This window comes from Aythya ferina, assembly GCF_964211825.1.
Source record: "Aythya ferina genome assembly, chromosome: 14".
Lineage (NCBI taxonomy): Eukaryota > Metazoa > Chordata > Aves > Anseriformes > Anatidae > Aythya > Aythya ferina.
The window spans coordinates 12,442,309-12,469,321 of record NC_140312.1 but is presented as its reverse complement, the minus strand read 5'-3'; the positions used below and the strand labels follow the sequence as shown (position 1 = coordinate 12,469,321).

General features: G+C 53.0%; 1 protein-coding gene across 10 annotated transcripts in view; it reads right to left on the bottom strand.

Moving 5' to 3' along the window:
* PCDH1 (protocadherin 1) overlaps window positions 1-27,013 on the bottom strand; it is a 44,387-nt gene that overhangs the window by 2,872 nt on the left and 14,502 nt on the right. For 2 of the 10 annotated variants that reach the window (XM_084535881.1, XM_084535888.1), the window contains exon 4: window positions 18,773-18,992. In XM_084535881.1, coding sequence (XP_084392007.1) covers window positions 18,773-18,992 — 220 coding nt within the window. Of the gene's footprint in view, window positions 1-9,708; window positions 10,764-11,522; window positions 11,812-12,744; window positions 13,114-13,165; window positions 13,395-15,071; window positions 15,651-15,839; window positions 16,842-17,521; window positions 17,788-18,772; window positions 18,993-27,013 lie in introns of those variants that run through there. The other 8 variants (XR_014697981.1, XM_084535885.1, XM_084535886.1 and 5 more) reach the window with 8 other exon arrangements.

The window sequence follows — 27,013 nt, the reverse complement described above, 5'->3', positions numbered from 1 at the left end:
CTGTGAGAGCTCAGCTTGCCAGCTCAGGGCTTTAGGATCATTCTCAGAGCCATGGACAAACTGTCCTACCCTGAGAGCATGCAGAGTTGCCTCATCTATTTTTCTAAGCCATGGGTAGAGAGAAATACTCAAAGCCAGAGGTGGGGCACCTCAGTTTTCACCTCCTGGGACTAACAGGATGCTCTGGTGGCCGCTGGTTGGTCAACCTATGGCCATGTTGTGTTGCCTTTCACTTCTGTTCAAGAGGCAACATCTCCGTCTCCTGTCATCTCCTTTCCCAATGCAAAATTTGGACAGCTTGTCATCATTTCCACATCCAGAAAGCCTCGGTGCTGCTCATTCACACAATGGGGAGTCCTGGGTGCCCCCAGTTCCTGCTCCAAGGGAAGGTGCTCTGCTGAGGGTGCCGGCAGGGCTGAAATAAAGCCACCTCTCCAGGGAACAAAGCTGTGGAGATTTCCTTGCGCCAATAGCAGCTGAGAAATCGCAGGGTCAAGCAGGAACTCGGTGTTCAGGGTCTTTTATTCTGCTTTTCCCATTGTCTGTTTCTGGCACGAAAGCCGTTTTCCAGCGTTGTCTCTTGCAGTGAGATGCTGGCACCGCGCTCTCCGCTAAAGGAGCGCATTATGTGCCGCGAGCACAACCAGCTCCACTTCCAGAGCCCGGGAACGGGGCAGGGTGCAATTCCTGAATAGCCCCAATTTACAGCAAACACGACCCCACGGCCTAATTCTCAGCACATGCCGGTGGGCTGGAGTTCAATGTGCCACCACAGGCAAGCACAAATCTTTGGGGGTAAGCTGGTGGGAATCCTGCCCACAAAGGGCCGATTCTGGGTGCGAGGTCAATGAAGACGCTGCGTTTCCCAGAGCTTTGCCTGTTCACTGCAGGCCAGAGGGGTCAGCCCATCCTGTTATCAGCATCCCCATGCCAGAAGGCTGAACGTCCCTGCCCCGAGGGATGCGTGGTTGTTTGGGCATCTGCAGCCCGCTGGCTCCCCCCTTTCTATTGCTTGGCTCTCTCCAGTTGCCTGGGGGCTGCTCGGCCTCATTGCATAGGAATGAGCCGGGGCAGTAAAAGTCGCATCCCTTTGAACTTTTCAGATGAAAAGGGGGCTTTATGGGACATGCATTCAGAGATGGGCTGGGTCTGGCCCTGGCTGGAGGAGGGGAAGTTCCCTGAGCAGCAGCCCTGTTCTCCCCCCTCTTCTCCCGGCATCCAGGGCACCTCTGCTCTTTGGGAAGGAGTCTTGTGCCGGGCCGTCTCCTTAGAGGCACATATTGGTGCTGCTGCTAATTATCTCTCTATATCCCACTTGCAAGGGCTCCTTCTAGTAGTGTTATTGCTCTTCGTGGGAGATTTCAACAGTGCACTTGAGTGCCATTAGACGGAAGACAAAAGCAGGCAGCATCACTCAGCAGGCACTTCCATCTCCTGCAGTAGATGGGCTGGGGCTCCCTCGCCCACTACAAGCCAGGTATCTTCAAGCACAGGCTGAGAGCCAGCCCGGACCACAGCTTTTTGCCACCATCTCCAACGTGCACACCCTGGTTTGGTTCCTCCACTCGTGTCAGACATCATCAGTACCATAAGCATGGTGCTCAGGGCTGGGGGAGCAGGGATGCTGCAGCACACGAGGACAGGTATTTGGGGGCGAGGGTTTGCAGAGGAGCTCTGGGAAGGAGGAACATGGGACTGGGGGTGTGAGACAGCAGGGCACAGCAGAGGATGCAGAGAAGCGCAGGAGGGGGAAGAGGGAAGCACAGCATGCGAGGAGGGAGTGGGGAGGCTCAGGGCTATGGGGAGATTGGGAGAGCAGCTGGGAGGCACAGCAGGATGCGTTCCTGAAGCGTTAGATCGGAAAGACTTGTCTTCCCTCCCTGATGGCATGGAGAACATCAGACCCTAACTTCATCCAGCCCCCCTGCTCAGAGCCCAGCAGCACTGCTCCTCTCCCAGGCCATCCCACCTGGGATGGGGAAGCCAGGACTTGCTGTTCAAACTGCTGGCTTTTGGCCGAGGCAGGACACTGTTCCTAGCACAGGCTGCTTCATCACCTCCACTCCCTGGTGTGGACACCTGGCAACACCACTCCTCCTGCACCGAGCCCTCAGGGCTCTGCAGAGCATTGCTGGGACGTCCCTTATGGTGGTGACCTTCCATGGCACCCTGTCCCAGCAGCACTGTCCTCCCTGCCCGTGTCCCTGCCATGGGAACGGCTCCTCCCTGGTGTTGCTCTCTCCAGCACACCTCCCTCACATGGGTGCCCTTCCCCAGCTCCATCCTAGCTCACTGGGGCCATTCCTGCACCATCCATGTCCCACCCCCAAAGCTCTCGCACCTACAGGCACCAGCACCCGCAGGCTCTCCCCAGCAGGCCCCATTCCCCTGTGCGCTCCCGCTGCCAGGTACCTTTCTCCTGCTCTCCCCAGGCACCACTCCCCTACAAGCACCTACCTCCAGGCAGCTCTCCCCTGCCGCGTTCCCCCCTACAGGTGCTGTTCCCCCTCCGCACCACTCTTGGCGAGCATCGTTCCCCCATGGCGCTGATGCCTACAGGTACCGGTCCCCTGCGGTGCCACCACGTCCCCCAGGTGCCATGTTTCACAGCGCTGTTCCCTCCAGATACCTCTCCCCTGCGGTGCCGCTTGCTCCAGGCACCACTGCTGCATGGGCTGCTTCCTCACAGTGCAGCCGGTTGGGTAGCACGCCCCAAAATCCTGGTTTTATATGCTGCAACCCCAGTGCTTTCCATGTCTTCATGCCCCAGTGCTGCGTGGATGTGTCCCCTGCACCATCCCTCCCCTCGATGCACCCTTCTCCGTGCCTTTCTCCTACACTGCTGGCAGCAGGAGATGCTCAACAGCCCATCCCCTGACTTGTCGTGAGCTTTCTTTGGTGCACAGGAGCTCAGGGGCTCTGCCTCAGTGCCCCCTCCCCTTCAGAGAGCTTTTGGGAGGGGAGAGCCATGCTGCAGATGGCTGCGGAGCCCTGCGTTGCTTTGCAGAGCCCTGACTCCAGGTCCTCCCCTTCAAGGCCCCCAGACGAGGTGGGCACAGCAAGTGGATGCCCACCTTCTGGACACGGGGGGGGCCTGAGCATCACCTCCTGCAGCCCCCTCTGGTCCCCGATTCCCACACTGCACGTAGCCACCAGCACAAGCCCTCTTCCTCCAGCGCAGCACCAGCGTGACACCAATTTCTCTTTCCAGGCCTTGGGGAAGGCGGCTGGACCGATGCCCATTTCCACAGCGATGCTCCAGAGATCAATGAGCAGAGAAATATCAGAAGCTGAGCACACAAGCGGCGCGCTCCCCGCCGTCCACGTCAGTCCCTATTTTTCCTAGAATGAGCTCATGCCATCCCCACAACACCCGGGCAGACGGTTTGCAGGACCACTCCTCGCACTACAACACCCAGGCAGACGGCTTCGGGGACCAATTCTAGCACGACAACACCCAGGCAGATGGCTTTCCAAACTTAACACCGTCGTGACAGCACGCAGACAGATGGCTGCCGGTGTCTGGGAGCGACCCTACAGTGCCCATCAAGGCGGTTACTGCAGCTCCACGCCACACCTACAGCTCTTGGGCCACGGTGAGCATCACCAGCGCTCGCAATAAATACCGAGAAAGATCCAGCTCTGATGCCAGCACACAGATGGATCTCTCCTGGGCACCAAAGTCAACAGATATAGCGCACGCAGCCTTCTCCCCCAGACCCTGCAGCAGCGAGCAGCGCTCCCCTAACGCTGAACAATGGTGTCTAAACACCAGTGCAGACAGCTCGCTCCAAAGTTAATGGCCTGTCAGCCCCCAGATGCACACACGGATCAAACCATGGCCCCTGGAGTATATTACAGCAGCATATACTAACTGCAGCACCGAAGCAAACGACTTCCCAGATCCTGCCAAGGGTATCGCAGCAGAACCAGTGTGTAATTAATGGGGACAGATGCACCCACCAGCCTCAGCATCACCGGCACAGGTAGCGTAACGCTAAAACGCTTTGTCACAGGCCTCAGCAGCGAGGGCCTGAGCCCAGGCTCCCAGGGGACATCTTCCACCTCCTTCCCTTGCTGCTGGGGCTGGAGGGACCACATCCCTGCCACTGCTGCACCTGCAGCCCGCGGGTGGCTGTGACACACCAGCATCCTGCAGCCATCGCCGTGGCAACGGGATGCGGGTCGCACCGCTGGCACCGAGAGCATCCAGACTGAAGGCTCTGGGTCCTGCCCATGCTCCTGAGGCTCAGAGGAATCTCTCCAAAATCACTTGCCCCCCATCTTCACTGCAATCCCTGCAAGACTCAGGGAAGCAAATCGCATCCCCTCTAACAGATTCTGCACTTGTGGTGCTGGCTGGATGATCTCCTGCCCTGGCACCATGGGGCTTCAACCTTCTCTGGGCTATAAAAAGCAGAATTATTACATTAAATTACAGAATAATTACATTAAGAACTACCTTAATAGGATTCAGGGGTTCAAAGGTTAGGAAATGCCAAAATTAGGATTGTCCCTGCAGTCTTAATTCACTTCTTGAAAGTCTGCTTCGTGAGGCAGACCAGAGCCACTGTCTGGTGGAAAACATTTTCCCTGGGGTCCTTTGGGGCTGCAGGGGAGAGGACAGGAAAACCTGGGAGATGAACTGGGCTTTTTGGGGAGGGGGAAGAGCCTTTGCCAGCGAGACTCCACCCCACGGGCTGCAGGAAACCGGAGAAGGCACAATGAAAGGGTCAGGAAATCACAGCAAATTGCATCTTCAAAGCTTGGGGCTTGGGGGGCAGCGGGATTCTTTTACTATGGAGTAAACCCAGCCATTTCCTTTCCTATCTCCTTTTGGAAGCGAGATATCTGGGCAGGTTTCAACATCTCTTTTCAAAATACTTGGGAAGCCACAGACATCCACCATGAAAAACCATTTCCTTGTCATTCAAGTTTGCCAAAATTTCAAGCAATGTAAAGATAATAATGGGCATTGCTGGGCACCCCTCCTCACCTGTGCTCTACAAAACACAGCGGCCAGTCTCCCTCTGAGATGAAACCCCGCTGCCTATAACGCCCAAACACTGTGCTCTGGACAGCCAAGAACTGCTCACGACTCCTGCAAACAACAGACCTTTAACAAAAGACCACCCAGAGGGCCAGGCTGCCACGCAGTAACCAAACCAAACCGTGCCGTACCCAAATCACCTTCCTGGTCTCATCGTTCACCCCCCCCAGTAACCAGGGGAGCACCAACCCCTGTGACACCTCCTGGAGCACACAGAGGTTGGACAAGGAGCTTCCAGCTGGTTCCTCGGCCACTCTTCCCCTTCTGCCTTTTACGTCCTCTCTTGCTGGAGCTAATGATGGTTATGTAAATCTGCAGAGGAACAACACCTGCCGTCCCCAGGGGCTGTCAGCTCATGCATGCCTCGTATGCGCATTCCTGCTGCCCAAATACCGACACACAATTGCTGCGTGCACATTCCCACCTCGCCTTTGCCAACACCTCCTGTGCACAGGATTCCTCCCAGACGCTCCCCAGCCTGTGTCCGTGGGGCTGACCTGTCCCCCTGTCCCACCAGGGCTCTCTGGGGACACCAGGAAGCATGGTCCAGGGTCTCCAGCCGATGGGACGAGGTGACCAGAAGGAGCCAGGCCACCAAGAGCTCCAGATACCTGCCACCCTACAGCCGAGGAGCCCTTTGGTGGCCCTCTGAAGCAATGCACTCTGCACCCCTGTGTCTGGGTGAACAGCAGCAGAGCAGAGGTCTGTCATTGTGGCACCAGGCCCTGGAGAGCTCCTGGTCCTTATTATTGTTATGGGTTGCTGACATCTCCCCACATACAGCAGTCCTCTTACCCCATCTTCTTCCTCCCCTCCCAGAGCACCTGGAGACCTCTCCCCAAGCTCTTGCAGTAGGATCCTGCCCCGCACCCCTGACACTGTCCCCAAGAGGGGACAAGCACAGCAGCACGGTGGCCCCACGCCACCCTCAAGGCACAGGATGTGTTAAAGCAGCAAATGCTTCAGACGGAAGGAACCTGGCCAGCTAATCCCAGAGCTTTACCTTGCCTGTGAAAGGCGGAGGTCTAATCCTGCTGCCGTGGCACGGAGTGGGGGACACACAGGGGTCCCCCCCCAGCTCCCCTGGTACCCCGTCCCTGGGAGCAGCCTTGGTACTCTCCTGCCACTGCAGCCAGCCTCCCTCTAAGGGTTAACTCTCCTTGTCGGAGCTTCTGCTTGCTAATTAGAAGGAGCCCAGGCAAGTGCGGTGGCAGACACCGCTGCACTTATCTCCCCACTTCCGGGGCTCTGCCCTTATCATTTAATTAAAGCTGCGGCCGTGCTTCCCTTCCTGGCAGCAGCTCATCAGGGAGGGCACTGGAGCTTGTGGCAGCCTCGGTGGGAAGCGGGAGAAGGGCAGGGAATGTGCCCTGGGAATGCCAAAAAAAAGGGAGAAGCCGACAGAGGGGTGGCTCCCTTTGGGCAAGCTGCTCTCAGCCCCATTCCAGACTAGGAGCAGCCCATGCCATGCAGCACCAGCCCCCCCCAAAAAAACTGGGACCCCCCCCCCAAGTGCTGGGGACTGGGCTTGCCCCAGGAGGGATGTCCACGGAGCTGGGACCCTGCAGAACGATGCTGCTTGAAGGCTGCACCAGGGCATGTGGGCGCAGCTACATGCGGGGGATGCATGCTGGCATCCCTTCGGTGCAAACCTCAGCCTTTTGGGGTAAACAACCCCCAGCCGATGCTGACAGCTTCTGTGCCAAATTCCACACCTCTCTTCCAAAGCATAGTTAAGCTAATGTGTCTTGAAAGGAAATTTTTATAACCAGTTTGTTAGCACGGCTGAGACAGCATGTCTTGTTCTCAGAAAACAGCTGGAATGCCTTAGCTAAAACTTAAGAAAGAAAGAAAAAGAAATCAACCTGAGGGAAACCCAGCATGGAAAATTTAAGCTTTAGTGTTGGAAATCTGCTGAAGTGATAAGCAATTGAAAATAAGTCTGTATAATGCAAAATGTCAGGCAGCCCGGGGCTGCGCGGTCTATATAATGATCCCCACCGCAGGTTGCGAGGGGAGACGCGGGCACACGCTTGGCACACTCCAAGGAGAGGAAGGGGGCAACCGTGGCTCCTCGGCCCTCCCAACCCCGAGTGTATGAGCAAGAATTAACGTAGGGAGGAAAAAAAAAAGTCTTTTTGCAGCGGGTTTTGGACCTCACCTAGAGGCTGGTGTTGGGCAGCTGCGTGCCAGCCTGGGAGGTGACCGCGAGGTGCACCAGGACGTGGGACACCGCACCGGCTTTACGAGCGCTCAGCGCTTGCTCCTCGGTGGCTGCCTTTCATTGTACGCTTGTATTGCGGCTCTTGTGTCAAGGAGAAAAGAACTGGCATACGTGTGTCTGCCTTTGAACAAAACCATTGTTAAGCTCCATCAACAATTTAATAATCTTTCACTAGCAGGACAATGAATCAGGGGAAATTGTTCTTGCAGGGGGGCCGGGAGCCGTGCAGCAAAGAGCTGCTCAAGGCCTTTGAAGTCACATAGGTGTTTAAGTGACAAAAGAAATCACAACTTTATGAAAAGGGCTGGCCTCAGCTGGGGGGGCTGCAGACAAAGGAACCCCAGAGCACACGGGGGAGATACAGAGCAGGGGGAGGAGGAGAAGCCGCCCCTGGAAGGGGCTCAAGCCTAAGCCCCAAGGAAGCTTGGAGAGGAATCAGCAGTTTGGATTTGTGTGCTGGTGCTTTGTTTCCTTTCCAGGATTTTTCCTGGGATGCTTAAGAGCAAAGAGAGCACAGGCTCCTGTTGTTTCACCTTTTTTGCAGTCTGCCTGTAGCAACCAGCTTGTTGCTTGCACCGTATTGCAGACCCCAAGGAAGGAGAGAAGCAGAGGACAGGTCCTCGCAGGGCTCCAGAGGTGAGCAGCGGGCATTGGAAGGGCCAGGAGATGGGCACCAGACCCGGGCTGATGCTCTTGGGCACCATGGGGTGTGGGCACCCAGCACCACATCCACCCTGAGAGTCTAATGCAGGTAAAATACAGCACGCACCAGTTTGGGTGAGCATTAAGGCGGAGAGATCACCCTGAAGCTGAGACCCTGCACACGGCTTTGGCTGGGGGCTATCATAGAGAAAATGAGAAAGGGTTTGGAATGAGGAGAGGATTGGGTAGGGTGTGCTCCACCGCAAGCAGATAGCCCTCTCTGAAAACACAGCCAGGAAACCAGGAGGAACACCCCGGCACACAATGAGAGTGTCAGGCTGCTGGATGCTGGAAGGTGAGGAGCAGCCCACAGGGGAGAGCACGAACCAGGCACCAAGGCCAGCTGAAAACACACGTCCTTCGCCCCCCAACAGCCACACGCTCACAGGTTGGAAGTCCGCAGCGGATGGTAAATGGTAAAGATTTTTGTGGCTGGCACACGGCAGAAGCAGCGCGCACACTGGCCAAATCCTCCCGCAGTGCAGCCAAAATTCCTGCCAAGGAATCAGCCCAGGTGGTTAACGACTCTGAATTAAATGGCTTGCCATCATGCTGGCATGATTCCCCACGGAGGCACGGGGAGCTTTGCAGCTGATGGCCGTGACTGGGGAGATCTCATCTCCTGGAAAAAGAGGAGGCGTCAACGCCACTGCAGCTTGCTAAAGGTGAGCCCAAGCACGGGAGGACATCAGCTCATCTCTGAAAATGGAAGGTTTGGGAATGGGGAAAAGAGCAGACTGCGGTTTGTTTGGAAAAAAAAATAAATTATCAGCCTTCATCTCATGCTGATGAAAACTGCTTGCTGTTAGCATGGCAGAAAGGCAGCCTCATGACAGGGTGGGAATGGGAAGGGCAATGGGAGTATCTCCTCTCTGAGGGAAAATGCCAGCCCCTCCACCCCTGGGTGCTGCAGCTTGCTGGCTGCGGGTCGGACACCACAAAGCCTGCACCCCTGTAAGGAGGGCTGCCAGGCACTGAATGAATAACACATGCTTAACGAAGGAGCAAGGATTACACCTGGCAAGGCATGAGGGACACAGCCTCATCTCACACTTGAGGCACGCTGGCTGAAGGGATTTGCCAGCTCCATCACCCCCAATGCACGGCACACACGGCACAAGGGAACAGCAAGACTATCAGGAGGAGATTTTGATTTCATGGTCCACCAGAGATAGATGAGAACTTCCCGAATGGGTCCAAGGGCAAGATTTGTTCAGGTTATTTTTCAAAACTGAGAAGATAATAGCAGCAGCTCTTACAGTTCAGTAAAAAAATCAGTGTGTAACATTGAGCAAAGCAGCAGCAAACCTGCTGGAAAGAGCAGCCCTGACCTGGCCAGGTAGAGAGCTCAAAAGCATCTGCGATTGGAGATGTCTAAGATCAGCAATTGACCCTCAGGAAGAAGCTATTAATCATCATTAAGGAGGTTTATGTGCCAAGTGACCGAGAGGCAAACTGTCCTGAGTCTCATGATGTGGATTAGCAAAGAGGGAAAACAGGGCTGGGAGAACAAAAAAGCAAAATGCGTGTGGGCAGCAGGGCTTGCCTGCAGAAATGCCGTGGAGAAGAGCCCAAAGGCGGGCAAGGCTGAAGGAAACAATGGGGGGAACAATGCTGGCAAAGCAGCTTTGTCTTCAGGAAAGTGAGATATTTGCTTTCACTCACTGATGTATCTGCATCTCTGTGGGTGCCCCTTCCTGTGTGTGTGTAATGAGCAGCAAGACGCTAGACGTGGAATACACAATTTCTTTTGCTTTTATTCATTTTCCTTCTAGATAATAATAAGTCTTGCTTTTGTCAAGATCCCTGTTGTCTGGGTAATTTCATCTAGAGATCCTCAAGGAACAGAGATCTCCATATCCCTCAAAGTTTAATATCTTGGTTTTAGCTGGCATATTTTCAAGCAATAACTTATACCACTGAAGGGAAAAAAAAAAGTTGACTTATGTTTAATTGGTGTTATACTAATTACTAGCAAAATACATCAGGCAAATACCATGTCTACTCACTTGCTGTCATTTTACGTTCCCTACTCCATCTTCTCTTTCCTCAGCAGCTATAAAACAACACAATATGCTGTTCTGACACATCCCTGAGCAAAGATCAGACCCTACCCCTCTTGCTGCCTCCTTGCTTGTTCACTTCTGAGCAAGGGCATTTTAAAACAGACACAGTCACATAACTGATGGAGAGCTGCTGCTTTCGTGCACCCATGCCCATGCAGCCCCAGCGTCCTGCTTTTCTCTCCCATCCCATTCCCAGCCTCTCCCCTGCAGAGGGATCAGAGCCATCCACAAAAGCCCATTTTGCTTTTTACAACCTGAGTAAGTAAATGGCTGCAGCTAGCCTGAACGTGGCACATGGACGTGCCAGCTGAGCTGCTTTATTCCTGACTCGTGGCACTTTTGCTGCCTCACCCGCTGCAGGCTATCTGGGAAGCCCCATGCCCGCAGCCCCACGATCCCCAGGCACAGCAAACACGCACAGGCAGCGAAACAAGCAAAGCACACGAGGGGCTGCAGGTGCTTGTAGGAGCTCGTGCTGCTGAGAGCAGGCAGAGGGGATGGAGAGGGACATGGCCACGTGGGCCCCAGCCCCGAGCAGGCTGCAGGGCTGCATCAGCTCACATGAAATGAGCCCTAGATCCTGCCAGGGAGCCTTGGCTTCCTTAGAGGAAAGGCAAACGCAGGGGCCGATACGGTTAGATAACCTCTGAGTCAAAGCAGCCTATCCTTGGTAGCTCTCGCCAGATGCCATGACTAATGTTAGATTTATGGAGTGTCCTCTCTGCAAGTAAAGCAAAGAGCTAGCGTTACAACCACTTAATGGAGGTGACTTCAAATCAGGATGGATGAGAGCTTGTGGGAAGGAGACAGGAAGAGAGATTCATTGATAGTGAGAGCACAAAGGATAAAATCCTGGGGAAGAGCGAACAACTGAGACTGACATTTGACCTGTCTCAATAGCAAAGCTCACGTTGATTTCACTGGGGACAGGAATGAATCCCTTATCCTCTATCTCATGCCGACAAGAGGGATTTTCCATTTGAGGGATCTACAGCTGACCGATCCTTCAAACTCAGGCACATGCTATTTTTATGAGAAAAAAATGCAGTGTGAAGTCCTCAAGAAGCTCAAATAGGAGAGTTCATAAGCTTCTCGGGCATTAAGTTTAAATCCCACACTAATGCAGGTCCCTTTACATGGGAGGAGGTGCTGGCAGGCAGGCAGGCTTATAGAGATGCTCAGGTGCATTCGGAGGCAGATAAAGGGGAAATAACCGAGTTAGATCATAGAGGAGCTGGAAATGGCATGTCAAATTACTTCAAAAGGAGCTTTCTAAGGGAGCAGCTCTTTGAAAACAACAAATAGTCTGGGACTGCTGAGGGATCCTGGTTGTCTGTTACTTTTACTCTCCGTTGCTTATTCTAGTTTAGACGTATTCTAAATCTGAGCTCCGACCTCACCTGGCTGCTCACCGCCCCTCTCCAGAAGCCCTGCTTCCTGCCAGTTCAGCTCCTGAAGGAGCCCCACAGTAGCCAGAATAGCAGAAAGGAATCCAGCAGGACACCAACCTGCTCCGCTCCCCCATCCAGTTTGCCATGCAGCCGGCCGGACAGCCGTGCTGGCGTGACACAGCACGGGGACAGGCATGGGCAAACTGCGACAAGAGGAGGGGAGCTGCCTGTTTTGGCACCTTTGCTAATAAAACACACAGGGTTCTGGCTGTGGTGAGCAGGTTTGGCAACCAAAATGTGCCTAACTCAGCTGCTGGCTGCCTCTCCATCTCCTGTAGATGTCACATGGACCATCTGCAACTGCTCCAGAGCACCTGTCTGAACAGAGACAGGACAATGGGTCTCGAGCTCTGTTCAAATGCGTATTTCAAAGTGTTACAGAAAATGCAAACGAGGAGCCTGAAGGAGCTTCATCCTACCCCTTATTCTGAGCAACGTCCTCTCTGGAGGAGCAATACAGGGATGGGGATAGACCCACGCTTTTGTCCCCACTGTAGACTTGATTCTAAGCTTCTTCCAATAACAAAGCTTAATGACCTGGCCCTAAACCCGCAAATAGTTTGGGGATGACAACCTGTTATTTGGCAAATAGACTTGGTACTGAAGAAAGGGTGCTTAGATATGGTGCAGATAAGAATAGCTACTGATGACTGGTACACTTTGGCATTTGCAGCCATTGTCAGGCGATAGCAAAGAACCTAACCCCTGCGTGGGCTGAGTGGCTGTAACCTACACCACGTCTTGCAGCTGACACTGTGCAGGTGAAGAGTTCCCCATTTAAATGCCAGAGAGCTGCCAGAGCATGTGCCTGGGCAGGTGAGAGCTGGGAGCCAGCCCCACCGGGATGCCATGGTGGAGGAAAGCATTCCTATCCTGGAGCAGGGACTTGGCATCGCCTGGTGGGCTGGGAAATCCTCCCTTGTCTGGGACAGCAGGAGTCTTCTGCCCTGCATAAGCTCATTTACAGGTCCTAGATAACAACTGTCTCCTCCCATCCATTTGCAGCAGGCTCCTCTCTGAAAAGCCTCAGCAATCGCTGCGGAGCTGACCGAGCCTGGTGGCTCCAAAATTGCTCTTACCTGTTTATCTGTTTTGGTTTAATAACACAGAATTTTGAAATCCTTCCAAATGGAAGAAATAATAGATCTAAGAAAAACGACAGGACTTGCTCCACCTGGTTAAGTTCAGAGCAGGAAGAATGCAAAGGACATAAGAGAAGGGAGATGACATTTTCCATCGTCCTCCCACAGAGAGCACGAGGGAATGGAAGATGCCACAGCCCAGCACAGGGCTGGAAAGAATAGCAGAAATCCCAGGAATCCCATTCTGAATGCAGGAGGCACACACACAGCCACAGGGACCGATATATTCTCCAAGAGAAGGCACCTTCCTACTGAAATATGAAGCTTTTGTCTCTGGGGCACTGACTCAGAGCAACTGTCCTGCCCAGATTTTTCATAAGCTGCAGCCACAGTTCAGGGACAGAAAGGGTGAAAAAAGTCATCAGAATCCAGCAGGGAAATTTGGCTCCTTCAAATAACCCCTCTGGAGATGTCCAGGATCTGCCAAGGATCTTTGGAGAACTTCAGGACAATCTTACATGTGCATTACCACATAATCCTGTGAGACAAAAGAGAATGTCAAATAAATTATTAAAGCTATTTTGGACAGCCTCTGAAGCAAGTGGCATCCTCCTCAGAAGGTCTTGAGAGGATTAAAGGCATTCTCTGTAGCTGGTAGCGATGTATTTGTTATTGAGTCGGGGGAAGAAAAAACAGCTGTACTGTTCCCCCTGGGATCCTCGGTACAATTAAGGAAGGTGACACGGGTGGCGTGGCATGCCACGGCTGCTCTGACCTGAATGACTCTTTCGCAAGAGACACTTTACCCAGACAAGGGTGCTGGAAAATATGGAAAAGAAGAAATAGGGTGAGAACGAGTTTGAAATAATAGCTCAGACAGAAATGGCATGTTGAAACCAGGATGATGTAATGCATGACCATTAGCCATCTCTCAGATTGCCTCTCACGATAAGAATCTTTTCCCACACCACTCTTAAGGAGCTATTAGGAAAATCAGACGCTATCTTTTGGGATGAACCAACATTAGGTGAAGCAAGCAGAGAAGCTCATGATTTCTTATTAAGAAATGCAGATGTCTGCAGACCTGAGGACCACTGAGAAACCCAGATATAATTTGTAGAAGCAGACGAGATGTGGAAGATGGTCATAGGGAGCCCTTCGTAACACATACCCTAAACAAAAGCAGGGCTTGGAAACCACTCGTAACAGTGGAACTCCTACAATGGGCAGCTCCAGCCCTGATGTTAGTGAGTGCTAAAAAGCAGGACGCTGCAGATGGGTAAAACTTAAATCCCAAGAAGTCTCAGCTACAGAGTCCAAGCACCAGCCAGACCCAAGCCAGCAGTCAGAGGTGACCTTGTGGTGCCCAGCAGAGGAGACACAGGCATGCAGTGCCAGCCAGAGACCAAATTTCTTTGCTCTAGGAACAGCAGCATTGACTCTGTCCCACCCACATCCAACAAGGTGAGACCTCTCCTGCTACAGAAGGGTCTCAGCGCCCCAGATGTCCTAGCCAGGCTCACTGGTGCTTGGCTGGGAGCAGCACAGAGCCAGCTAGAATCCCACAGCCAAGCAGGGAGCCCAGTCAAAAGCATTCCTCAGCACTCTGCAACAAAGCAGAAATGCTGCAGGGTACGGTTGAAAAAAAATCCGCAGACTGAACATGTGCTTGGAACACTTTCTGCGAGACAAAAGGGACATTTAAAGATAATGCAAAAAAGAAGAATAGGTTTTAAGATCTAGAGACTTCATTCTGGCAGATCTGTGTTGGAGGAGACAAAGTAATTTTTTTTGTCCCATCTGCTGGCTGGAAGGAACAGAACAACAATAATTGCAAGACGCTTAAAGAGAAGCTCATGACCAGGCTGAAACTAAGCAGAAGATGGGGGAGAGCAGCTGCCCAGCACTGCAAAAACATCTCAGCACCATGAGCGTGGAGACAGGGCCCTTGGCTGGGGAGGGCACTCCTGAGCCACCCGTGCTCAACCAGGGTAGATGGTGCACACACAGCCCAGCACCACCAGAAGCAGCTCAGTTTGTGCTCAAAGGCAAGAGGATAAATACCAGCAGCCACATTACGTCTGCGCCCAGTGGTGCTGGGAAGCTGTGGGCCATCATCTGGCTGCATCCACACTGATAAAAGGTTGTTGGAAAATGGGAGGTCATGCGGAGACAGAAATTATACGATGGAAAGGAAGACATGAGCTACAATCAGACATGTAGCAAAGGGGAGAGGGAGGAAAAATCTCCCCAGGCTGCCTGGAAGGGCTGCCAGCAAGCAGCACGTACATCCAAGCCCTGCCAGATGTTGCTGCTGCCCAGGAATGGGGCTGCAGGGCCACGGTGGCATCGTGAGCAGATGGCCGTGGCTGGGAAGAACCAGAGGAAGGGTGGGAGGAAAGGAAGAGAGACCCAGCTGCCAAAACGTCTTGCCTTGGCTCTGCTCGCAGAAAGAGACTTCACTCAGCTCGAGTGTATCAAAAGGAACTTTAGATGTTGACTTGCTTGCACGTGATCTACAAGCATGCATGAAGTGAGGCATCTTCTGATACTGTCAGGTTCAATGGAAAGAAATGGAAGCTAGAGCTGCTCAAGTGGAATTTTAAGCACAGGCTTGTGAAATTGGGGGCAGAGAGGACCCGCAGCTGGAATAGCTCACCGGGGCTCTCACACGCTCGCCACCAGCCTGCTGTCACAGCCGGATCTGTTCAAAGCAGCGCTCCCGCTCAGCCACGGCGCGCTGCCAAAGTCGCAGGGTCAAACTGTATGACCTGCATCACAGGCAGGTTGGACGAGCTGCTCCTCCTGCCTTTGCCATCAACCCACCAATCGTTCTCACAAAAAAAAGAAAGAAATCCAGACCAAAAGGGTCTTATTAAGCCCAGCAGCCAAGCTCTGGGAATGGTGTTTCAATTCACTCACCCGGGCTGAGCTGAGGTGCCTTCGGAGTGGGGCCGAGCACGCAACCCAAGCAAGCCTCCCAGGAAATGCAGATAAACATTTTATGCATCATCCCCCACCCATGATGGAGTTCCTTTCTTGGAAGGGGAGCTGTGAGGATCAGCTCGTTAACATCTGTGAAGTACAGATACTACTGCACTAAGTGCATTGCAAAAGCTCACAGGATGATTGTTAATTACAGATTCAGTGTGGGGTTGTAGTGGCATGCATTAAGAGTGGCATGGGGTCCCCACTTTAAATAATGGGGATAAAGCAAATTCAACATTTCCCCTGTTCTGTGAGCTAAAGAACATGACTCAGAAATGCTTCAACCACTATGTTTTCATCTCAGGTACCTCCACACCACACAGAATGGAGAGCAACAGCCCTCGGGTACACATCTCCTAACAGCTTTCATGTAATGCTTCCTAAATTGCAGTTTGGTCCTACAGTCTTACCAAATTCCCACCACAGGAGAAAGGAGAGAGCACAGCACCTGCACCATGCAGCCTCCGTGTGTGCTACGATGGGGCAGATCCTTTGCAGCACAGAATTGCTCCCAGGCTCCTTACCAAAGGCTCCCTTTAGCCAGGCAGCAGGAGCAGCTGTCCTTAGGGAAGGCAACTGGTAGCCACATGGGAGACCGAGCCCAGCATCCTCACAGGAGTGGGCAGAGTGGCAAAATGCAGGGGAGGAAGCAGTGGGCAGCTAGATAAAATAGCAGGGATGACAAATGCCAGTGATGACTGGGGAGCTGGCACGTCAGTGCCAAGATACTGGAGAAGTCTCCATCAGTAACATCATAATTCCTCCTGAAAAGGACCTGGCTCAGCCCCTGCAATACAGCATTTTACTGCAGTCTGCAGAGTAAAAGGTGTCCAAAAAAGGAGGACACTGATTTGTGTGTTAATCAAGTGAAGAACCATCTACAAAGAAGAGGCATGGATCTGTCTTCCAGTTGAAGAGCTATAAATAGCCTTGCATACTTGCTTATCAGATTGGTTCGGCTGCAGGGATAATCTCCTGGAGAAAGCAATGGAAGCCCTGTTATGTTGGATATTTATAACTAGATGAAAGCCTAGAAAATGCACAGTCGTGTCAGTCTTGAGCTCGTGCCGCGAGATAGGGTGTGTGGGATCCAATTAGTCTCTTCGGTTTAATATAAGGTCAAGAGCAGCTTAGTCTTCCCAGCACCACGAGAACAGGGCCTGGCCCCCCAGTGGGGCTGCTGCCGCTCGAGTGGCTCCGGGAGCACAGTGAGATGCTCCCCATGGGGATATGATGGTCCCACACCACCGCTGCTGGGGGGCACAGTCTAACCCTTCCCTAGGCAAAGGAGACAAATTTCATGTCACAGCAAGGTCTGGGGCAGGCCATGTGAAACACAGCCCCAACAAACCAACACGACACGATGGATACCTCATGATGGCCAAACAGCACGGCCCAACGCCAGGCTCCCCTCACAGCCCTGACCCCAGCCCCCACAGTCACTGAACTGCCTCTGCCAGATTATCTGCAGTGCACCAGGACTACAAGGTTAATCCCCAGAGCCGTGCCCTGCCACGGCCTCTGCATGGAGCAGGGTTTGTGGAGGGCAGGACGGCTGCTGGCAGCACCGGAGCAGCCAATGGCTGCCACGTGCAGGGAGCAAAACAGGCTGGGGGCGTCCCTAGGAGCCTGTGCACACCTCTGTCCTGCCTGGCTTTGTTCGTGGTGGGGTGTGGTGACTCCTGTCCTCTGAACACCCACAGGTCCATTATCCCCATGCCATCCCCTCAGGGAGGCACCAAACACTGCAGGGACTACAGAGTGCCCACCCTGTCTTCTGCCACAGCCCCTCCAGGTTCTCCTCTCTCACCTTGCGCCTCCCTCATCTTTTCCAGGTCACCCTTCCCCTTCAAAGGCTCCAGCCTTCCTCTCCCAGCCCCACAGCCACCACCACTCCTCCTACACCCATCAGGGCAGCCACCTGCAGCTCCCTGCACGCCTGCCTTCAGCCTCCCGCATGCACATGGCTGGTACCCAAGGACACCTGAGGAGCCCACTACCACTGTCCTGCAGCAGGGTTCCAGAAGAGTCTCCACACTGCTCTTCCCAGCAGACTGGCTGGTACTTTAGGGAAGAAAGGGGTCTGTAACACACTCCTAGACAGGAGGGTGCCCCATATTGCTGGAGCAACGCATGGATTTGGGAGTCTTGCCAGACCTGGCACCATCTTGCATTGCTTCTGCGATCCCAGCACAGGAATTCCAGCATCCCCCAAGGAACTCACCTGGGGAGAAGGGGCAGATGCTCTGCTAGACCTTCAGGACCACAAATTGCTCTGGGCCCACCACATTCCTTAGGAAGGGGACCCAGCAGATTTCCAACTCTGAGACCATCTGAACACACTCCCAGTCCTGTCCCAAAGTCAAGGACACTCCCAGAAGTAGGAGACTTTGGGAAGATCCTTCACGTTACCTCTCCTTCCCCTCCCAGAGGTTCCTTTGAAATTGCCAGCTCCCCCTCAGTACAAGAGCACAGAAGGCAGCAGGTACAGGAACGTAAATGTTATGTGCACAGCCAGAGCCAAGCCCAAGGAAGCAACTTAAGCTGGCCAGAGAAGATAGCTCGGGGAGTGGGCTGGTTGAGGGTAGCCAGGCAGGCAGCACAGAGGCAGCACAAGGAGCAGAACCGGGGGCAAAGCTGTGCCAGGGCAGGGGAAAGCCGGCTGTCCCACCGTGAGGCTGCTGGCACTGCCAGGGGGTTCTCAGCTGCAGAGGGACCCGAGGGCTTCCAAAGACAGGACATGTCACCCTCAGCTCTTCCACCCCTGCTCTTGTATCCTCCACTCTACACACCCCCTACACCACTGAACATCCTCTCCCTCTGCTCCCTGGGGGCTTGGAGCTGCAGGGCGTCCCCTGTCCTCTACTTTGCCATGGGGGCTGGCACCCACAGGACCCCCAGCTGCAACCTCACCACTGGCTGGGCTACAGCCTCCTCGCTGCCATCTCAGAGCAGCCTTTTGGGACCCCTCTCTCTACATTGTGCCAGGCCCTTGTCTCCCCCCCTTCATCTCCAGGCCTCCTCGCCCTCACCCCTCTCCCCACCCCACCGCATCCTTGCTGCTCCCTTGCTCTCAGCCTCGCCTCTGCTCCAGCCCCCCAGCCCCACCAGACTGCACGGGGCAAGCCTGTCCTGACCCAGACCTCAAGGCATTGAGGCTGAAGGAGGTCCCCAGGAAGGGTGCAAAGCCGCGTGCCGCCAGCACCTACCGTTCTCGGGGTGCTCCATCTCCCCGATGCTGCCGTCAGGCGTGGTGCGCTCGTAGTGGTCCTCGGGCAGGGCCAGCGGCCCGATGCGGGGTCCCGACGATGATTTGCTGCTCGGGGTCTCCGACTCCTCCAGCCCGCTGTCATAGTAGCTGTGCTGGGAGGGGTCCTGCAGGTCCTGGGCCTGGCTGGCCGCAGAGAACGTCACTCGGCGATGAGGTAACTGGAGGAAGAGATAAGCCGATGTGTCAGCCAGGCAGCAGGCGATGATACAGGGTGAGAGGTCGGCAGTTCTGACCCCAGATAGGAGGCAGAGCTCCTGGCAGCAGTAGGGAGCAGCACCAGCCCCCTGCCAGGGCTGCAGGCTCCATCCTGGCTGGGAGCACCCCCTGTGCACCTCAGCCCAGCATCTCCTCCAGCCCCAGCCTCCATTGCCACCCACAGAGGACACAAAGTCCCCAGGCATGCTCAGGGCAGGCTCCCCGCTGGCACAGGGCCCCGGGTGGGGGGCTGGCCCCCACCCTACCCTCATCAGGCATCTTCACCTTGCTGCCGACCTCCCACACGCCCTTGATGCTCTCGGAGACCCACCTCTGCCGAGAGCCTCTCTAATGGGATCAGTGCTCAGCACAAGGCCCCCGGTGACACCCTCCTCACCTTCCAGCCTCTGCCATCTCTCATTGCAACACTCTCCCATCAAGGGTCACAATCGCTTCTTTTGTCTGCTCGTTAAACATTTCAAAGCCCTACTTCACGCTTGCTCTCTCCCCAGCCTTGCCTCATGCTAGGGAGGAGCTCATTGCAAACAGCCATTAAGCTGCATCATCAAGCCTCCTCAAATCCTTCCAGAAAATCCCTCTTTGTCATGATTACCGAGGAGCAGAAAGGGTAGCTCGAGTTCACAGGGCAAAAGCAGGATGATGAGAACACAAACACCGAGAGAGAATGACACACAAAATCAACATGGGAAGGAGCCGCTCGACGGGACCGGAACGTGGTGGGGAGGCAGAGGAGCCAACACGCTGAAAGACAGCACGATTTAGGCTAAATACCTTTTCTGCTGCAGCCTTTACTAAAATCGAGTGGCAATCAGGCGTCCCACACAGCTAGCACCAACGAGGAAGGGGAAGGAATCAAACCTAACCAAGGGAAGGAACACACAGGGAGCATTTAAATGAGCTAGCTGCTTTTAGGTTGGTTGGGCCTGATTAAATTCACCCCAGGTGCTTAGAGACCTGATTTAAGTAACTTCAGAGCTGTTAGGGCTTTTTTTTTTTTCCTTTTTTTTTAAAAAACTTTTTTTTTCTTCTTTTTTTTTTTTTTTTTCCTAAGGATTTGTAGAAAATGAGGGAGGCTCCAGAAGAGTAGAAGAGAGCTAAAATAGCGCCTGTCTATAAAGATGAGAAAAAAGAAGAGCTGGAGAATTATAAAACAGTTAGCTTAATTTCAGTTCCTGGAAAAATACTGAAACAGATAAAAGAACTCTTTGTAAGTACCTACAAGATAACAAGGAAATGAGTAACAGCCACTGTAGGTTTGTCACAAACAAACATGTCAAGGCATTGAACTTCTTCCTTTGAAAAGACATCAGGCCTCGTGGATGGAGGAGGAGCAGTAAATGTTATGTCTTGGCTTTAGGAAGTTTTCTGACACTATTTTAGATGATATTCTCATAAGTAATGCAGGAAAATAGTGTAGGTGCAGCATAGTACTTCTCTGCTTCGGTAATATAGTGCATTTCGCTGCAGGGTGGATGCAAAGCATTTAGAAAGTCGTACTCAGAAAGTAATTACTGAAGACAGGTCTTTCAGCTGGGACGATGTATCAAATGAAATTCTTCGGGTTGTGTCCCGAGTCCATTGCGAGCCTGTATTTTCATTAACTGCTCGGATGACAGATGTGGAATATATCTGTCACATTTGCACACTTGGGAAAAATAATCACCACAGAAGCAGCAGGCTAGCTGAAGGATTGGGGGTTACAGCAGATCATGGGTCGACGATCCATCAGCAGCGTCAAAGCCTCACAAAAAATGTGTCTATATCGGGATGCACAAGCAGGATGTTTGTCTTGAGGTCACCCAGGGACCTGTCTGTGCCGCTGGGCTGTGCCATGGAGCCCCAGACAATCCACGAGGGCTCCGTGGGTTGCCTGCAGTAAAGCAAACAAACAGCCTGTGTAGCCCCAGCCCCTGTAGGCCTCCTACCAAGGAGGATTGCTTCTACCTGCAGGACACCTCTTGCGGAGGCTGGACCCTGCCTAGAGGCCCTGCACGGGCTCTGCTCCTCGCTGCGTGGCACAGCCGGGCTCCGGGCCCCACCGTGCTGTGACCAGTGCGCTTCCAAAATAATAGCAGCTTGTGTCTGGCTGAAGCTCCCTGCCCGGAGAGCCTTGTTCTGGAGTCGTGGAAAGACACTGGCTCCGTTTGTCTGGCACAGGCTTGCAGAAATTGGGTTTTGTCTGACCCTTCTCTGCGAGGTTAAAGAGCCTTTCAGCCAGCAGCGTTCTCTGCACAAGAAGCTGCTTGTGCAGGGCAACCAAGGCACCCCTCGATCTTCTGCTGTGAAGTTAAACAAACTGGCTTCCATAAGCCTCAACCTGCAAGGCAGTTTTTGAGCCAGCAAGTCCATTCTGTGGCCCACATCCTGGCTTGTTCATTGGGGTGATCCCTATAACAGGGAGACCACCTCAACAGAGCTTTCCTTCTGCTCCCACCTCTCGGTATCTTCCCCCGAGGGCAACGTTAGCCCTTTGGTCCATGCTGAGCTCCTCGTGCTGTGTGACCCTTAATTCATTTTAGAGCTGCTGCTTTCCAGGATACGCAGCAGCATTCCCTGTTTCTCAACATACAGCTTTGCATTTGGCTGCGTTAAAATGCACTTTGTTTAAATGGGCCCAGTTTACCAAGCAATCTGGATCGCTCTGCATGACTGCTCTATCCTCATCATGATCTCCCACTCCACCAATCTCCATGTCAGCTGCAAATTTTATCAGCGGTGATTTTATATTTATTTCCAGATCGTTGATTGCAACATTGAATGGCAGCGGGCACCGTCGTGCTGCCGAAGAGCTCCTCCAGGAGAACCTGGTTCCACCAGGACTCCCAGCCAGCGCCTGCTATTCTCCTCAAAGCTGCTGATAAACCAGATCTTCATCTAGCTGACAATGCCTCACATTTAATGAATAGTGTTAATTCAAAATAATAATAATAATAACATAAAGCATTATCAACTCAGCGTCTTCATCAAACTCCGGGGCGATCAGCTGCACGCTGTAATCGTGCATGAGCGCGAAGCTCCCTGCTGGAGCCCTGCCGCTGCGGCCCCGCCAGCACGTCTGGCACGGATCCTGCTCCTCGCGGTGGCCAGGAGCAGATGCCCAAGGAGAGAGGCTCAGGAGCTGGACCCAGCATGCAAGGACGCTGCCCGGCATCCTTTCCCATCACACGGTGCTGACTGGTGTCAGCTCTGTTTCCATCACCAAGTCCCCCGCCGCGGCTGTTAACCCAGCCCTTCCCGGGCAGCGTGGTTGCACCCAGTGCCCCCTCGCCGCTCCAGCTGGCCCATGGCATTATTCCAACTCTTGCTGTTCCAAGAAGACGGTATTTTGGATGTCTTTCTCGGCTATCAGCGCATTGGCAGGTACCGCATCCTGCCTTGTTCCGTCTCGGTCCAAATTACTAGAACTACTTACTGAATACTTTTGCATTTTTCTACATAATTAACAATTTTGCAGTCTCCATTTGGAAATGACAATTGCTGGTGCTGCCTCCTCCTAGTGCATTTTTAAAGTGCTCCTTATTGTGTTCAGCTTGTCAAAATTGATTTTCCCCCAATGTTTTTTGGCTTTCCCTGTCAATTTTTTACACTCCAAAACTACTAATTTCTACTAATTGTTATATGCTTCCCCCTCCCCTTTGTTTGCTGGTATTTATTGCTTTTCCGTTTCTAACTGCTGCCTCCACTTTGCTACTGCTCTAGAACAGCCCCCATGGCATCCTGCAGCAACAACCCCCTCGTACAGCCCCACCATGGGGCTTCTTCATACATTTCTCCATCATGAGGGTCCCCAGGACAGACCACGGCTGCTGGAGGGGACCCAGGAGACCCCCTCTGCTCCCCACCTCCTCTCGGCTTCATTGCAAACATCCCCAGCTCGCAGCAGGGCATGCACCAAGCAGATTCTGCTTGCAAACCAGGGGCAACAGGATATGAGGGAGAAGGGTTGGGCCATGCTGTGCCCCAAATGTGTGTATCGCCCCATCACACCACGCCTCCCGTGTGCTGTGGCACGGACCCAGAAATCCCAGAAATCCCAATTTGCACAAAAGGAACCTTAAAACCTGCCCCAGGCGCCCTTTTCCTGCCGACGGGAGCTGTGCAGGCGTGGATTAATGCCAGAGCTGTGGAAACGTCAAAATTGTTAACCCCTTTGCTGCTGCCCCGCCAGCGGGACCGAGGCTGGTCCGGCAGCCTCCACCCATTCCTGCGCCTCCCCAGCTTCTCAGCCTCCCCGGCCTCTCAGCCCGCTGCCAAAGGAGCTTGCTTCCCCGGCCACCGCCACAATGCAGCAACTCACAGGGCTGCGAGTGAAAGGCAATGTCAGACCCGATGCCCAGAATATAAAAATAAGTGACAAGGGAGCCATTGTGGCCCAGGAGTTAGCCAACTTCAGATTAATTCACGAACCTCCTCTCTCCTTTAAAAGCAACCTGGAGCTCTGCGACGTCCCTGGTTACAGTAAAAAATAAGAAGATAAGCACCGGGATCCTGCCCAAAACCACAGAGCTCTGACTTTTTGCATACAGAGGCTTTGCTGCATGCGGGAATTATTTTATTTGTTAGCGTTGTGCCTGGAAGCTCCACGGTAATGCAACGCAGGCTCTGGAGCAGGATGCTGAGGGGAATATGGAAACCAAATCCAGAGGCTCTAGGAAAGCAGGACCAGAATTGCCAGGAACAGTTCGGGGCCAGGCTCTGGTGTGAGGAAAGAGGACCCAAGCTCAGCTTGTGGCCATGAGTATCTGACTGCTTTACAGCTCGTCCGAGCAGCTGCGGGTGTGCCTGCTGGTGTTCTGCATGGGGCGGACAGCCCTTCCCCTTCCTGATCTACCCGTTTGGCCTCCCCGAGGGCGGTTTGCTGGGGCCACCTCTGCCACATCTACCGTGGTTGCACAAGGCACGTTAGCAATGGGGCCACCAGCTCTGGTCCCCCCAAAGTCCATGAGGTTTTGGCTGGTGGCTCTGCTCTGCTCCTCGTGCCCACCCCTTTCCCTTTGTCTGAAGCGAGGTTTTTCCCAACAACCTTCTAACTCCTTGGCTATGGACAGGGGAGGCCACAGAAGGAACCCACAACTGCAGGGAAGACGCAGAGGACCTCACGCGGATCGCTCTTCCCAAAAGCAGGCATTATTTGAGAAGCACCTGCTCGCTCTTCTGCGTGACTGCTCGCATGGCTTCCGTTTCTGGCAATTAGCGAGTGCTGACCTTGCATTCAGAGGAGAGGTGTTACCAGTCCTGCTGAAATAATGATGGCAGAACAGCCGTCCTGAAATGGACATCAGATCCCGAGGCGCTATTTAATGAATAAGTCTGGGTGAAATGTGGGCTGACTCTGCATAGGTGCCCTGAAGCCTCCCAAAATTTGCATGCTGCTCAAAGAAGCCGCCAAAGCCCGGTGCCAACCTGCCTGGTCAGATCGAATTTATCTAACTCATAGCAAGATCTAACGCAATTAGAAACCCATTTAGACAGCCTCGGGACAGAGATTGCCTAACCTCTCAGCCTATCAGAGCTCCAAGCCCATCAAGGATGTGCAATTTGGCTTTTCTTTGTTTGAAATGAGGACTGGAAAGGAAAATATGGAAATAAATCATCTGAAGGGTGAATCATAAAATCTAAAGGGGTCATAATCTTTATGGGATAATGTCTAAATTGTACTGACCATGGTGTCCTGAAATGTCTATCACCTTCAAGCTGATAATAGAGACATTCTGTAGATGGTTGGTACAGAGCAGAAATCGCTCGGGACACAGGAGGAGGTCTCATCATCGCATTACAACCATCTGAAGATCCCAGGGAGCAAAAGGTTCCAGGACTGGGAGAAACACTTGAACAAAGCCCTCAAGGAATCCAACAGCTGCCGAGTGGGAAAATAATGCTGGGAAAATAATGAGCTAATCTAGCTCCCAGTTGCACCCAGTGGAGCTGACAGATAGCACGGAGGGCTCTGGGGAGAGCAGGGGGTCCCCAGCAGTAGACTCAGGCCTCTTAAAGAGAGAACCAGGGATGCTTCAGCAGAAGACTCTGCTTGGAGAACACGACAATTTGCTGAAATCAGATCTTCTTGCAAATGGGCTTCTCGTTTCAAAGCCAGGGCAAGGCGAGTGTAAATAGGAAAAAAAAAATGATGCTCTTGCAAAGGTAATTTTCACTTCAGAATTCAAACCTAGTACTCGTTACAAAATTAAATGAAAAAGTCAGCCAGAAATTTTGCCTCTATAAATTATGAGGAAATCTATCTATCTATATCTATCTATCTCACTATCTATCTTTCTATCTACTCCTCTCTATATCCATCTGTCTATATACCTACCTATCTATTTTCTGTTGACTGATTTCATCCAAAATGATTATCAATTCTTTCTGGTTTGTTTTGAAGTGCAAAATTCTCCCTGATGGCAAGCCTGTTTCCTAACCAACTCTGTTTCCATCGGCAAAGGGCAGAAGCTTCTCCTGGTTGTTCGAGGAATCGTGTCTGATCCACGAGCCTGTGCCCTGCAGCTCTGGACCTCAGCAGAGCCCTGAGGTTGGTGCTCTGCAACCAAGCTGCGCCTGGTGACAATTCTGGGTTGGATAAGAGCTATTGCCCTCATTTGGAGTGGTCAAAAAGGTGAGACAAGCAACATGGACAAGCTTTGGTCCCCTTATATCTGGCATCTCTTGCTACCATGGGATACGTATGGATGAGCAGGGAGGTGTTTTGGCTTGGAGGAGGGCTGTGGGGCAGGGACCAGGAGGAGCCTTGGAGGGATCCAGGCAGAAGGGAGGCTGCACCCAAAAAAGTGTGGGCAGAAGGGATGCGCCCTTGTCATGCCCTGGGTTGTGAGCTGCACCCACGTGTACCTGACAGCAATCAGGATCCTGCCCAGCATTGTGTCTAAGGCCCGAGCTGGTTCCCAGCATGAAAAATGAAGGTGTGGTTGGACAAGAGAGGTTTGACTGCCCATTATAAGCAGGAATTTTGAGGGAGGCCACTGAAGAGGGAAGGTAGAAGGTGCAAAGCCTGTTGCAATGTTGTCTCTGGCATGACAGGCAAGAAGAGCAAGGGGAGTCACACCAAAGGGAGCCAGCTGGGCGAGGACACTTGTGAAATGCACGTGTCTCGCCCAGTGTCAGGATCTCTCAGCATGAGGCTCTTGTAGGCCACAACTTCAGAGTCCTTTTTGCCCCCTGAGGATGTCCCAAGTGCCTGCCCCTCTCCATTCCCCTGTAAAACCGCAGTTCTAAAGAGCAGTGAGTGGAAGGATGCAGGCTGTGGAGCACATCTCAGAGGACCGGCTTCTGCTTCACTTCTTTCCTGTGCAGAGCCCACTTATACAACAATCTTCCCAGATGAGCAAGAGAGTCAGAAACATCCCAGCTACACCCTAATGGTATTGCAGATCTGCTGTCCTTAATTTAATCCCCGATCCAGTTCTCAAATCCTGTCAGGTCCTGGTCCAGACCTTGCAGATTGTGGCTCTTATAAAAATTCCTTGACACTAAAGGTTCCTGAGCTCTGCTCTCTGTGCAAGAGATGTTCCCTAATAAACTGTCATCTTCTTGAAATCCCAGGGAAAAGCAGCCTGAGCCCCTCCAGGCACCTTGAATCAGTGTTACAACACCCTGAAAGGTCTCACCCAGCCTTGAACAACAAAGAAGGGCTCTTCAGACATCTGAAATACTGATTTCCCTTCTAGTGGGCTTGAGCACATTTGATGAAAAAGCAGAAAGATTAACAGATTAGTGTAAGGGAACATCAGACATCATATTAGCAAGATGTTTAAAGCAGGATTGCAGTCTGAGTTCAGACAAGCCATACCCCCGCAGCAGGGACTGATATCTGTCAGATCCTCCCTGGCAGCAGCTTTGCAGATGCTCAAGAGCATGGGGGAGTTGGGAGCATGTGAAAACCAGGCCATGTGGGAGCAAAATAGCTCCAGGCTTTCAGGTTGCTTGGGCCTTCAGAGATCTCTCCGTGGAG